Raw genomic sequence first — 13329 nt, forward strand, 5'->3', positions numbered from 1 at the left:
TTAAATGATTGGACACGCATTTTGTGAATATGATAAATAGAATCCTCTATTTGATATATCCAAATTTTCATTAGCATCGGTTACCACATACAGAACAAACGGTTTCGTATTACTCGTCGTTTCTACCAAACCTAAACCACAAAATCTGTCACTTGGCAAAACAGCATTATTCTGCAGTGGATTTGGTATTACAATAAAATCAGTAGTACATTCCTGACTTTGTACATCTGCAGTGCCTAATAGCGTAGGATCAATGGCTCCTACATCATTTGTTAATGTGAATGAATACAAATCTGAGCTAACTTGACTCCATGTGATCGAACATTGATTAGCACCCATGCGTATGCAGATACCATAACGATGACTTGCAATCTGTCGTGTACCAGGAACTCCAATTGAATTTAATAAAGAGTTTGGCGCTGAAACATAGTTAAAACTGGACACAGTACCGCTAGTGTCCATATAATATTGTAGGCAACCAGATGGTGCTTGAGTAGCTGAAGCGCATGCTAGTTGTGTAATCTGGAATTGCCACTGTCTGTTAAAGGTGTAACCCGCTGAACTCGCTAAAGCGATTGTGATTGATGACTGTCCACTAAAATCGACATAAACATGTTGACCAGAATTTTCGCCACAGATTGTTGGTACCCTAGAAGCACCACCCGATATTGTCAGGGAATCGGTATTGCACACACCATCTCCACTTGGTGGGGCTAAAGATAAGGCTAAGAAATCAATACGTAGCTGACAAATGCTACTATCGGTTGGTTGAACCACAATTGAGCACCTAAAAAAAAATTTATATTATATATTATAAATATATATATAATTTTTAATACTCAACAAATAAAAGTCGAGTTTTTTTTTATTTTGAACACTATGTTAGAATTGTACCTACCTACCGCCACCACCATAAGTACCCGGATAGCCTGAATTGTAGAAATATGTGTTATTGTTACTTGTCGTTGATCCGCATGTTTTTTGATCTGCAATATTTTGAGTTAAAATTTATATTTTAGTATATTTTTAAATAATCTGTAAAGGAAATCTTGCTTACATATACAGCATACAGCTTGACTTGTGACCGTACTACAGCTGCCAGCTGCAATACCACCATTGTCGCTACATTCTCCACTCAACATACAAGTCCCATCTAAGTTATTTGATCCTATACATACTTGATTCTCAAAACGACCGATTGTATAAAATGGAAAAACTGAAAATGATATATAATTGTATTTTTAATAAGTACGAATATAGAAAAATAACTGTATCAAATATTGCACAGTGAATAATTAAGTACCCAGGAAAATCATTAGCAATAAAATTAAAAAATTATTGTTACAAGACCCTTCAAAACGTGTTCACACAATGTCTCCTAATTTCAGGAAGTTCAACACGAACAGTTTTTTTTTACACTTAAATGTTTTTCTAGCGTATAAATCTAATTTTACGGCAACTATGAACATTCATATACATCTACCAGCTTAAATGTATATATAAATTCCTTTAACTCCTAGGAGGAACACAGGGCCACAATAAATTTTTCTATTCAGAACGGATATTAGCTAATAACTTCAATTCTCTCCAACTTTTCTGCATACGTGACACTTTTGGCATCCGTTTGTTTTTACAGGCGTGCGCCGAACTACCCCTTCTTCGGCTATCCATGGAGTTTTACTCGATCGTCACTGTATGGCCTATCCAGTCCCACTTGCGCTTTAATATCTCAATATTGATTGGTGTTTCATTAGTGTTGGTTGATTGGCATGCTTTCGGTATATATACATATATTTAATCCCATTTGAAACAGGCTTTTTATAATAATCTCACTAGAAAACAGTGGATCATCTAAAGCAGTGACAATTCCTCCGGCCTAACTTAAATCAGGTTATGACAAAGATACAAAATGATATGACGGACAAATTTATCAGCTGTGTACACTCTAATTGCTGCGTTTTATTTTGTAGCATTCAATTTTCTCAATGGAAACATATATCTAAAGCCAATTGATCTGTGACTTTATCCTACTGAGGTGACAATGTTTGTGAACATTTGGACTTGCTAGATTTATTATTTTTTTTACACCCTTTCACATTTGCAATCAAGTCCTATATTTTATTTTCATTTTGAAACGTTAAGATTGCCTTCAATATGAAAGGCTAAGTGTACTATCTTTCTACCGGTCCCGATTCTTTTCATTAGTGACGAAAGAATGTCATAGACCAATGACAACAACAATAACATAAAATTAACACAGTATCTCCAAACAATGTATTTTTGAATAATATAGATGGTGCTGCGAAAAGAGGTTTTTAAATTAATCTGATATTATTTTATTGATTAAAAAGTGTGATATTTTTTGTTTTAAAAATATTTAGCTTTTAAAACAAAATTTGTTAATTTCTTTGATAATGAAATAATTGGCAATTAATAATGTTAATAGCCAATAAATTAGCAATTTTTACTACATTGTTAATTCATTAGCTTGGTCGGGTCTTAACAATACGTATGGATCATATGTATTTGTCCCTTTTAGCTGTACAGCAGGTTGAGTCATTTTCTAGATAACAGATGTATATTAAACTGTCTAAGTGTTTCATATGATGTATTTATTGATCTCCTTTTTAAACTGTTTTGTTTTTAGCGCTATGGTATTCTAATTACTTAACATATCAAGCGCATCTTTCTTGTTGTACATAGAGCCCTTTAAATGTACTTCAAATTAGCACTTTTGGTGCACTTGTATGTAATGTGCACTTTACATGTAATGTAATATAAGAAATAAATAATATTATAAATAATTTAAAGTGCTGCTTTGAAGCGCATAGACTACGGTCTGAACTAATCAAAAACGAAAACCTTATTTCCAATAATATGGTTTTCTAAAAAGAAGCATTGTCAGCAAAGAGAGCGATATGTTTCATTGTTGCTTTAGATAACATTAATAATGCTTTTAAACCGATCGGCTGATTGCTGGGTAATTATTCAGCCTATGTATGTAAAGAACTTAACTCTCTAGAACTTATCCTATCACTTTGTAATGTACTTCTTATATTATTATTCGTATAAATCTTATTGATTATGGATTGTAATCTATAATTACTATTGAACGAATGAAGTGAAGGTAAATGGCTACATTCTATACAATCAAATAAGACTTTTTTAAATTTATTTTTTAAATAAAATATAAAAAATACTATATTCATATATATTTTATATAATATATCTATTATAAATAATGTTCATATTATTATACAACTTACTAATGGAAAGTTTTTTGAATAATAATGAATGACAATAATTTTTTTTTTTTGCCATCATTAGCGGTCTTCGTTGGTCTTATAGGTCCATTTTGTGTAAAAGTATTAACCAAACGACCCAAAACTGCACGAACCTTTCGTTGTTGAAATTTCAAGTTTTTTGTGGCTTTTTTCTGATTTCTCTGAGGATAACAACCAAAACAGTTTTTAATTAGAACAGCATTATAAACCGCAGTTTATAGACATTGCAAACAACCAGATAATCAGACTGACACTTCTCTACGGGTGTGTTACGTATAGCAAAGCTGACAACTCTACTATCCAGAAGCCATGAATGGCATGCCAAGAGACCTCAAAATACACCCGCTCAAAAAATTCATAAGGAACAGAGCTCTGAAGCTATACGTGAAAATTGACAGGCTGCACTACATGAGCACTACCTAATCTCAGAGCAATCATTAGTCATATGGGGCGGTATGCAGATCTTAGATCAGTCATTGAATAATCAGCGAAGCTTGTGAGGAATAAATTAATTAGTGAAAGGGAATAGAGAGACTCTGTAGAAACCCCCTGCTAAGTAAGAGTAAAAGCACCCAGTTGCACTAACTCGGAATAACTTCAAAGTTTTATTGTAATTCAGTATTCTTCCATACCTACTTTAATCTATAACTAATGGATACCGAAACTGCAACTCTACTTTACATAAGGTTATGAATTTATTATCAATACTGTGTTACCAAATATTTTTTGAATTGTAGTTCAAGATTATGTTGAATAATTTTATGATTCTATTTTTTTGACCTTAATTAAGATTTAACAATTAATTATATTAGATGTATTGAAAAGCAATCCATTTTTTCCCAATAAATGTCTTTAAGATCGCCGATTCGTATCCCGCGATGTATAACTCCAATCGGGTTAAGCTTAATGGTGTTCGAAAGAATTGCCAATAGGGACAAGAACTTCTATGAGAGAGGCAATCAAACAAAATGGCGCATATTTGACCTAAATCATTCTAACTATAATATATAAGCCTTTAATTTTATGTGTTATATAGTAGTTCAAAATAGTTCAGAAGTAGGTCATGGATAATGATAAATATTTTCCGTTCACGTGGTTTCGACACTTAAATCTCCCATAAATTTAATTCCAAAGAAATAAACCATTATGAAGTTCCTCTGCAAAAGCGCGTTCTTTGTTATCGTTGGTTAATTATGAGACAACTATGATTATTCTTAATTACATTTTCTAAGTCCCTCTTTATGTTCTTTTATTTTTTTTTATATATTTATATTTTTATTCTGATTGATTATTTCACAAAAATCTGTGTAAAATAGTGAAATCGAAATGTGTCTTAAAAAACGCGGATCAAGTCGTAAATAGTGAAATCGAAATTTCTCTTAAAGAACGTGGACCAAGTCGTGATCTCGGGATGAAAAATAACAACATATTTAACTAAAGATTAATATATTTTTATAAAATAGTGAAATTGAAATCTCTCTTAAAGAACGTGGATGAAGTCGTAAATAGTGAAATCGAAATCTCTCTCGAAGAACATGGATTAAGTCGTGATCTCGGGGTGAAAAATAACAACATATTTAACTAAACATTAATATATTTTTATAAATTGAAGCAATTAGTGAGTGAAAAAAATGTCGTTTTAAGTAAACACATAATATTAAAGACAAATGAAAGATAAAAATCGAAAATGCTTTGCAGAACAAACAAAAAACTAAAACTATCGGAGAACTTAACATGAGTAACCTAAATTTGACTAATAATAATCTGTTGCATGGACTTAATCAAGCGTTGACCCAGAACTGGTGTATAATTAGTGCAACGTTGGATATGTTATTAGCACCTCACGTTAAATGAAATGTTAAGCACGCAACTTTTCAGTTTTTTTTTGTTTTAAATATTAATTTATTAACTTATATATTGATAGAAACGAATATTGGAATTTTAAGATACATTGATAAAGATACACTTCAGTTAGAGTAGAACGTTAGGAAAGAAAATATATATATGTTTAAATTTTGCAGGTCTTTAAGTCATGTTTTTGAAAATTATATTTTTATATAATAACTTCTATTATATAAAAACAAATTTAATATAATATATAAAAATAAAATTCGTAAAACACGATCTAAATCCCGGCAAAATTTAAACACATAAGTATTGAGGTCGACACTAATATAAATGTTCGAAAGAAAGTAATATATATAGTTAATTACGTTAATCAAGTATTATAAATAAATAATTGGTTAACAGATAGAGAAAGTGGTATTAAATTAATTAAAACAATTATTAATTACTATTAATGAATAGGTCTTTATCACTTTTAACCTTTTGAAGAGGTTGTGAAGGATTAATTTAAATATTTTTGTTAAGTTTTGTTAGCACACACACATACTCACATCTAGGAGTTCTCGAAAAAGAACGACTGAGAACCGATGTAGTATTGGAGAACACAGATGAGTTTTGCGTCTCCGTTTGATATAGGGAAGAAGCAGTATAATCAACTGCATCCTTACCAACCACATAACCGACTATGCCTAAAGTAATTAGGCCAGCTAACACCGAAAATGTCATATCCATTATTATTAATATTTTTAACAATATTTATTCTGTATTTTAATAATATGTATAGCAAAAAATTTTGATTTTGCCGCCTTTTTATTTACACAAATATTTTTTATTAATGTAACTTGAACGGCAGATAACAATTTTTAATACAAAATCTATTTAAACTGCTCTACTTCACGGTTCTATGGTTTCACTGTGACTAACTACCGTTAAGCCTTTAAACTTGCATTTGAACTCACTTGGTCATATTCTGACAATACGTTCCTTCTCAGAAGAGAGTTAAGTAAATAGACTTCGATTGGAGTGAAATAATACAAATGAAATACATTGTATGTTAAATGTGCTAATTGAAAATGATCGATTCTGTGGATACATCTTCACTGTAAGTTATTAATTGTACACGTTGAAAATACACACTACACCACCGCACCATCTACCTAGCTGTCTACGTACCACCTACCTATGGAAGTGTCTTCGTTGATGGTTCTGATACGTAACAGTAGTAGTGACATAGATGATGGATCATGCATCGGTCATTGATCGTTGGTATTTCTGTATTTAGACCACTAAGTTTTTATTAACCAGACATTTTATCTTTTTTTCTTCTTCTTTTACTTACAACTAATATTTTGTATATAAATATATATATATATTGTTTTATTTTTTTGTTAAATATTTACTTAAAATATTGTTTAGGCGCGCGTGGTTTTCTTAGATATCAGAAAATTGTTTGTATTTTCGGTTTTAAGATTATCCATTAAAAAAAGTGAAAGAAAGAATAGCAAATAGATTCACTTACGATATCACAAAACCATGACATGATTATTATAACATTTATATGAATTAAATATAATCATAACATACATTTTTTCTAATGAAGGTCTTGTATAAGTTTCAACTAAGAGAGAAAGTTTGCGAAAAATATGTAAAATATGTTGATTTAATAATAATAATTTAAATTATGAAAAAGAAAAAAAATATATGAACTGGAAAGAATAGTGATTGATGATTTTTCAAGTGATTATGTCTTCTTGGATTAAGCTAAATATATTTACTAATAACGTAAAAAAATTGTTTAAAAATTGCTGAGCAATTATCTGTTACCAGATTAATAAAAGAGTAGAGCGTAAGTACGAACCCGTCTTCCATGAAAACCGACTAACATAGGCCCCAAGGACTAGGACCATTGTAATAACAGAATTATTCTTAATATATAATAATATAGTAAATCATTATTAATATAAAGTAATATAGTAAATCATTATTAATATATTTATTTATTATAATTAATTGGAAATTATAAAATCTTGGCCAGGAAAAACCCTGGCAGCCTGTATTTTTAATACATTTAAATATCAAAAGTATATTTTTAATAGTAATTTTTTTTAATTGACCGGTAGATATTTAAAAAGATATTAATTCGAATAGAATCAAAAGTAAAGCAATCGTTAAGTATATGATCTATGGATGAATTATTAATATATATATGAGAAGTTGTTAGAAAAAACAACTAATTAAAAATATATACTAAAAATCTTTACATACATATAAAATTTATACATTATATTTATAATAAATTTTTGAATATAATATTAACAATTTATGGATGGGAGTTCGTCTTAGTTTTATATTTGTGATATCCAGTAATTTTCATATAAATCAAATTTTCTCAACCCAAAAGGTGTTGCGAACCGGAAAAAATATTTAATGTGTTTTATAAGAATCGGTAATATAATCAAAGGTCGGTAATCCCCTGGGATCTATAAAGCAGATCACACATGGGCTAGTATGTGAATAGTTGATGGTCGTTTGAGGGTAGAAGGATAGAAGGGATGGGTGGGGTGCAAAGATCAGTAACAATATCTTCAAAACAAAAAAAATTATATCGTTAAAGGCGAAATATTTGAAGGACTGATGGCGTTAACGGCTTGAACTGGCAGTTCAAAATGTGGATACAAACTGAATAATATATTGTTATTAATACATTTAGAAGTAATAATGGATTCATAATTTTTAATATAAAATTGATAAGAATTTAATTAATAAATAATTAAATTAATAATTTCTTATTGTTGTAACCCACAGGGGGATCTGCTTGTGAAAACCCTTTGGGGAAGTTGAACGGCATTTGGTCGTTGAGATTGACGAGTGGCTCCGGGACGTAGATGCGGCCATTCCTGAGCTCATAATAGTTTCTTCATCACACTTTATGTCACAATGTAATACCAGATATGGACTTCAAAGATACTATTTTAAAGTACAATAGCAAGTTTGAAATAATTTTTATCATTATATTTAGTTCATGTTCATTTAAAACCTATGTATTTTTTAAAGAGTACTACATTTAATAAAAAATATTTAAAAAATTTTTTAAAATAAATTATTGTCGTGACATGATAACAAAAAGGTTTATAGAGGCTAACATATCAGCTTATTGGTTTAACTAAAAATAAATAATAAATCTCAACTTAAATATTTTAAATTTTATTACCTTTTTATTGTAGTAAACAATTTTAATAACAGTAAATAGTATTAAGGAAAATAAAAGCTTTATTCAATTTCAATAACAGCTCCAGCCTTAGTTAATGCTTCTTTTAGTTTCTCTGCTTCTTCTTTGGGTATATCTTCTTTGACAATTGTTGGTGCACTTTCAACGAATTTCTTAGCCTGCACCAAATTCATGCCTTCCACAAGATTTTTAATTTCCTTAATTAGCGCAACTTTTTGTTTATCATCAAATTTCATTAGTTTGACTTTAAATGCGGTTTGTACTTTTTTTGGTGCAGCCTCTTCATCGTCATCAGCAGCTGCTGAGCGTGCAGGTCCCGCTGCCATTTGTGGTACAAATGCTGTCTCAGGTAAATTTAGTTTTTTCTTTAACAACGAACTTAATTCAGATACTTCTAATAAATTTAATCCTGCAATACTATTCACTATGCTATCCAATTTTGGGTTCAGCGGTTTTGCGCTACCCTCCGATACTGGTATAGTTATGTTAGCTCCACTAGCAGCAGGCGCCGCAGCTGCTTCAGCTGAATACATGCGGCTAACACCTTTATTTGGTTTAATTTGACGTAATAAAACGCGTGTAAAGTTCATTTTGTATTAGTTTTAGTATGAATCTATTAATTAAAGAAATATATTAATTAATTTTTATTTAAAAACATTAACTTTAACTATAATACATAATGCAACACACTTGCCTGTTTTGTCTAAAAGGTTATGTAAAAATTATGACAGCTGTAAAAGTGCTACCAACTCTAATGTTATTGACTTGATGACAGCTAAAATAAAACAGCTGATTTTGATATTGTTTACAAGACCATCTTGTTGATAAATTAGCAAACAAGCATCAGAAAATTTGTACTATTTAACGCACATAAATATTTCATAATTATGTCTGAAGAAATCGCTTTGGATGCTGATAACGTAAATGCAGATACAAATAAAGTTGTATTTAAAAAGAAATCGAAAAAAAATTTAAGGCAAAGGCGACAATCTGAAGAGGATGATGAAGCGGAATCGTCAGTACAATTGAAACATGTAATAATTCAATATTCACATATTTATAATAAATTTTCTTAATTTTATAGAGCAACATTGGGAGAAATCAAAGAACGTCAAAAATTGCGACAGCGTCCAAATGGTGTAAGCGTTGTTGGTTTAGCTTTAGGTAAAAAACTTGCACCTGAGGAAGAAATTAATATTGTATGTTGAAAATTAAATCTATATTGTATAATGTATTAAAAATAATACAAAATCTATTATTTTTATAGAAAGATCCATTTAGTGCTAAAAATGGTGGACTAGTAAATATGCAAGCACTTAAGTCTGGCAAAGTAAAAGAGAGTGATGATGCATACGATGTTGGCATTGGTACACAATTCTCTGCTGAAACTAATAAACGAGATGAGGATGAAGAAATGATGAAATATATTGAACAAGAATTACAGAAGCGTAAGGGCCTGAAAAAGTCTAACGCAGAAACAGATGAAAGTGATCCAAACAAGTATTTAACTCCGGAAGAGGCGGCACTTTATGCATTACCTGATCATTTACGACAATCTTCAGCAAATCGTTCCGAAGAAATGTTATCAAATCAAATGTTAAATGGTATTCCAGAAGTCGATTTAGGTATTGATGCTAAAATTAAAAATATTGAAGCCACCGAAGAAGCCAAACAGAAAATGCTACGAGATCAGAGAAATAAAAAAGATGGTCCCTCTCAATTTGTGCCCACAAATATGGCAGTTAACTTTATGCAGCATAATCGATGTGAGTAAAGATTATTTTAGTGTTTAATAATTGTGTAATTAATTGTTTAATTATTTATTTATAAAAATTGCAGTTAATATTGAGGAAAATACTGAGCAGAAAAAACGAAAAATTGATCACGAGCAACAACAACGTAATAATGTTGGTCCCAATAACGTTAAACGGGCCACTGATGATTACCACTATGACAAATTTAAGAAGCAGTTTAGGCGTTATTAAATGGACGCATATTTTTCTTTTTATATATTTTTTATATTAATAATAGATGTTACTCTGATGTTCGTAAACATTAAAATATATTTTATTTATACCGATATTCAATACATGTAAGTCTTGACTAGATTAGAGGGTAATTGATGGAGACTATACAAATAAATTATATTACCACTTCTTATAATTAATAAGATATGATTTTTATTTACTCTATAGATTAATTAGAAAAACTACAATTCGTTTACCCCAATTAAATGCTTAAAAATGATAGATTCGTTATTATCCCAGTTAAACTCTTAAAAAATATAATTGAAATAGAAAAAGTATGTGTTGTGAATATTTTCTTATAGTTTCTGAAGTTTTAAAATATATACAAAAGTGTAGTAGCGGCAAAAGTATATAAAAAGTTTGGTGAGATAATTTTATTATTGCTAGCAGATTGAATTTCCCTTTCAATTATATCTACCGCAGTTGTGGAGAGGACGAAGAAGGTACCTCTCATCTGCTTTGTTATTGCCCAGTACATGTGCGGTGCCATCTTATTACTCTAGGGGCCTCCTGTTTGTTTTGTGGAACTTGGTCAACTGCAAGACCTCCCATTAAATAGTATTTTAAGCTTTGGCAAATGTTCAAGAAGGCTTTAAACCGCTAAGTTTTTCCGTTATACGGCAATACACTGGGTCAATAGGCTTAAGTGAATTCCTTTGAATAGCCGGTACAAACTAACCTAACCTAACTTAATTATTTAACAACAAATAAGATATGCAATAATATTAACAAAACTATTTGCTTCCAATTCATCCAAATATGTTGACTTCATTACGTTATACGTAGATGAATATCAAAGTCTAAATATCGACATATGTGTAAGATAGATACTTGTGCAACACATAGTTTAAATTTACTTTTAATCATACGCCTGGGGATTTAGAATAATGCTGCTTGATTCTTAGTCTAAGATGCTTTATAAATAAACCCGTTCCAAGATTCATTTCAGAAAGAACACTATTGAATTCAATGCTTTACATATATACAAAAAGATAATAACGGCTCTACGATGCAATCAAGATAGTTTCAGTGGTTTAAATTTTCATGGTTTTAGAAGAAACACTATACTAAATACTATATAGTAGTTTTTCTGTTAAGCTTAGTTTCGTTTGGCTGGCTGTAAGCTACGCATAGACTTATAAATCCCTATAATACCAGACAGAGTTAAACCTTTATCCAAATTTTGTAATAGACACTTCAAATTTTAGGAGTGTTTAAAACACTTTTTTGAAGACATAACCATCAAGAATTTTTCTTTTTTTAAATTTTTAATGTACTTTAGACCAGATCTTTGTGGGATTTGAAATATGGTAATGTGTGTCAAAGTTCTGGATAATATGTATCATCGCAATAAAGTGGTGTCTTACTTTAAAACTATTATTTTATTTTCTCGAAATATTTCAACAATAATACTCCCTTTTTTCGTGAAAAGCATATAAAACTACCATGTAAGACTTTAATTCACTAAATTGTAATATTTTAAAAAAGAAAGTCCATTGTACTGGAAATTCAATTCCAATTTTTTGCAAAAATTGTTAACTCCTTTTAAGAAAGAGTTAAGGAGCTGATACTTACACTACTTATAACGTTAAACTAGAGCGCAACTCAGGACTCAGATTGGTCTTGAGCAGTCAGAACAAAATCCTAGGAAGTGTTTCATGTTGTTGCCGTCCTTCAAACAAATTAGACATAAGTTGTTATAAATGAAGTCAAGGTGAGGGATATGTTTAGCGTAGGATTTCTTCCACTGCTTGGGTGTCGTCGTCGTTGTTATTGTTGTAACCTGTGGGGATCTGCTTGTGTAATCCTTTTAGAGGTGGTGAAGGATACTTGTTTGAAATTGGTGAGTTGCTCCGAGACATAAACTCGACCTTTCAAGGAACATGCTTTCTGGTAAACTCAATTTGATCTACCTAAGTCATCATAATATTGTCATTTTTTTACTTTCAGCCAAATTTCTGGTAAACTTAATTGGGTGTACTCTAGTCATCATGATATTGCCATTTAATATTGATATTAATATGTTTTATTCTAAGCTGTAATATACTGAATAGAGCTAAACTTTTAAGTAGATTTTATAGTAGACATTTTTTGGAAGATTGTGGCCCTTGCCTAGATTTTTTTTTAATAGATAATATTTAATATTATAATAATAATAATATTTAATATTACAAAAATAATAATATTTTTGTTTATCAGTAGCTAAATTTTTGTGGTTGGAAAAAATTATCCCAGAAACGATATTATAACTAAATTCAATGCTTAACGTAGTGGACTCTTTAATGAAACGAGAGTTTTGTTTGTAATTTTAGTTGTCAATTGTTGTTGCTTTTAATGCAAAATGAAAACTTTTGACAGCTAAAATTACAAACAAAAGTCTAGTGTGAATCCAGTATTAATTTAAAGTATGAACGTGACATAAAGAAGTTTGTTTATTAAAGTGCAGTAACTATCTTTTATAATTCTATTTAATAATCATAAATAAAACTTAATATGTTAAATTTGTAATTAAATTTAATACTTGTAGTAAATATGCATTTGTTTTTGTATCTGCAATTAAGCAATAAAATTTGATAAGTCTTAGGTTAGTTTTTCTCTCTGCCATCGTCTTTATTGAATGTTGTTTATTGTGGTTAAACGACGAAGCTTAATAACTTATTCAGCTATTATCAATTCGAGCCACAAATCGAATTAAGTACGTGACTCAAATAAATGCAACTTAGACAACATCACCAAAAAAAGATGGTATATTTAAGGAAAAAACCATAACGGCTGTCAATATGACCAACTGGCAACTAATTAACAGGGGATTTTTTCCTTCGCTGTTATAGAAAACTGGCAATCAATAAATTAAAAATTTTATTTAAAAAAAAGTGAATGTAATAACTCGGAGAGTTGAGGGGAGATAATTTTACAGGAATATTGAGAAAATACTATGTCAGAA

At 30.0% G+C, this 13329-nt stretch overlaps 3 protein-coding genes across 4 annotated transcripts; 1 reads left to right on the forward strand and 2 right to left on the reverse strand.

Moving 5' to 3' along the window:
- LOC119673100 lies at positions 1-5855 on the reverse strand. The gene is made up of 4 exons (XM_038084327.1): positions 5681-5855; positions 1058-1216; positions 899-986; positions 1-787 (listed from the first exon to the last, which is right to left on the reverse strand). The coding sequence occupies exons 1-4, from the start codon at positions 5853-5855 to the stop codon at positions 1-3; spliced, it is 1209 nt and encodes a 402-aa protein (XP_037940255.1).
- A 2478-nt stretch (positions 5856-8333) lies between these two features.
- On the reverse strand, positions 8334-9121 carry LOC119671645 (50S ribosomal protein L7/L12-like). Of its 2 annotated transcripts, none has more exons than XM_038082380.1 (2): positions 9053-9121; positions 8334-8971 (listed from the first exon to the last, which is right to left on the reverse strand). In XM_038082380.1, exon 2 carries the CDS (start codon positions 8946-8948, stop codon positions 8400-8402), a length of 549 nt encoding a protein of 182 aa, XP_037938308.1. In that variant the 5' UTR covers positions 8949-8971; positions 9053-9121; the 3' UTR covers positions 8334-8399. The 2 variants fall into 2 exon arrangements, with proteins under 2 accessions (XP_037938308.1, XP_037938309.1); XM_038082381.1 differs by lacking the exon at positions 9053-9121 and adding an exon at positions 9035-9048.
- Positions 9122-9153: 32 nt separating this feature from the next.
- Positions 9154-10506, forward strand: LOC119671644 (telomere length and silencing protein 1 homolog). The gene is made up of 4 exons (XM_038082379.1): positions 9154-9373; positions 9443-9557; positions 9626-10124; positions 10198-10506. The coding sequence occupies exons 1-4, from the start codon at positions 9246-9248 to the stop codon at positions 10341-10343; spliced, it is 888 nt and encodes a 295-aa protein (XP_037938307.1). The 5' UTR covers positions 9154-9245; the 3' UTR covers positions 10344-10506.
- Positions 10507-13329: the final 2823 nt, after the last annotated feature.

The sequence above is a fragment of the Teleopsis dalmanni genome, chromosome 1 (assembly GCF_002237135.1).
Source record: "Teleopsis dalmanni isolate 2A chromosome 1, ASM223713v2, whole genome shotgun sequence".
Classification (NCBI taxonomy): domain Eukaryota; kingdom Metazoa; phylum Arthropoda; class Insecta; order Diptera; family Diopsidae; genus Teleopsis; species Teleopsis dalmanni.

Coding starts and splice junctions, on each gene's coding strand:
- LOC119673100 (XM_038084327.1), bottom strand. CDS start 5,855: ATGACATTTTCGGTGTTAGCTGGCCTAATTACTTTAGGCATAGTCGGT. Junction 987..1,057: donor TCAAGCTGTATGCTGTATAT/GTAAGCAAGATT, acceptor AAAATATTGCAG/ATCAAAAAACATGCGGATCA. Junction 788..898: donor ACTTATGGTGGTGGCGGTAG/GTAGGTACAATT, acceptor ATTTTTTTTTAG/GTGCTCAATTGTGGTTCAAC.
- LOC119671645 (XM_038082380.1), bottom strand. CDS start 8,948: ATGAACTTTACACGCGTTTTATTACGTCAAATTAAACCAAATAAAGGT.
- LOC119671644 (XM_038082379.1), top strand. CDS start 9,246: ATGTCTGAAGAAATCGCTTTGGATGCTGATAACGTAAATGCAGATACA. Junction 9,374..9,442: donor GAGGATGATGAAGCGGAATC/GTCAGTACAATT, acceptor TTAATTTTATAG/AGCAACATTGGGAGAAATCA. Junction 10,125..10,197: donor CTTTATGCAGCATAATCGAT/GTGAGTAAAGAT, acceptor TAAAAATTGCAG/TTAATATTGAGGAAAATACT.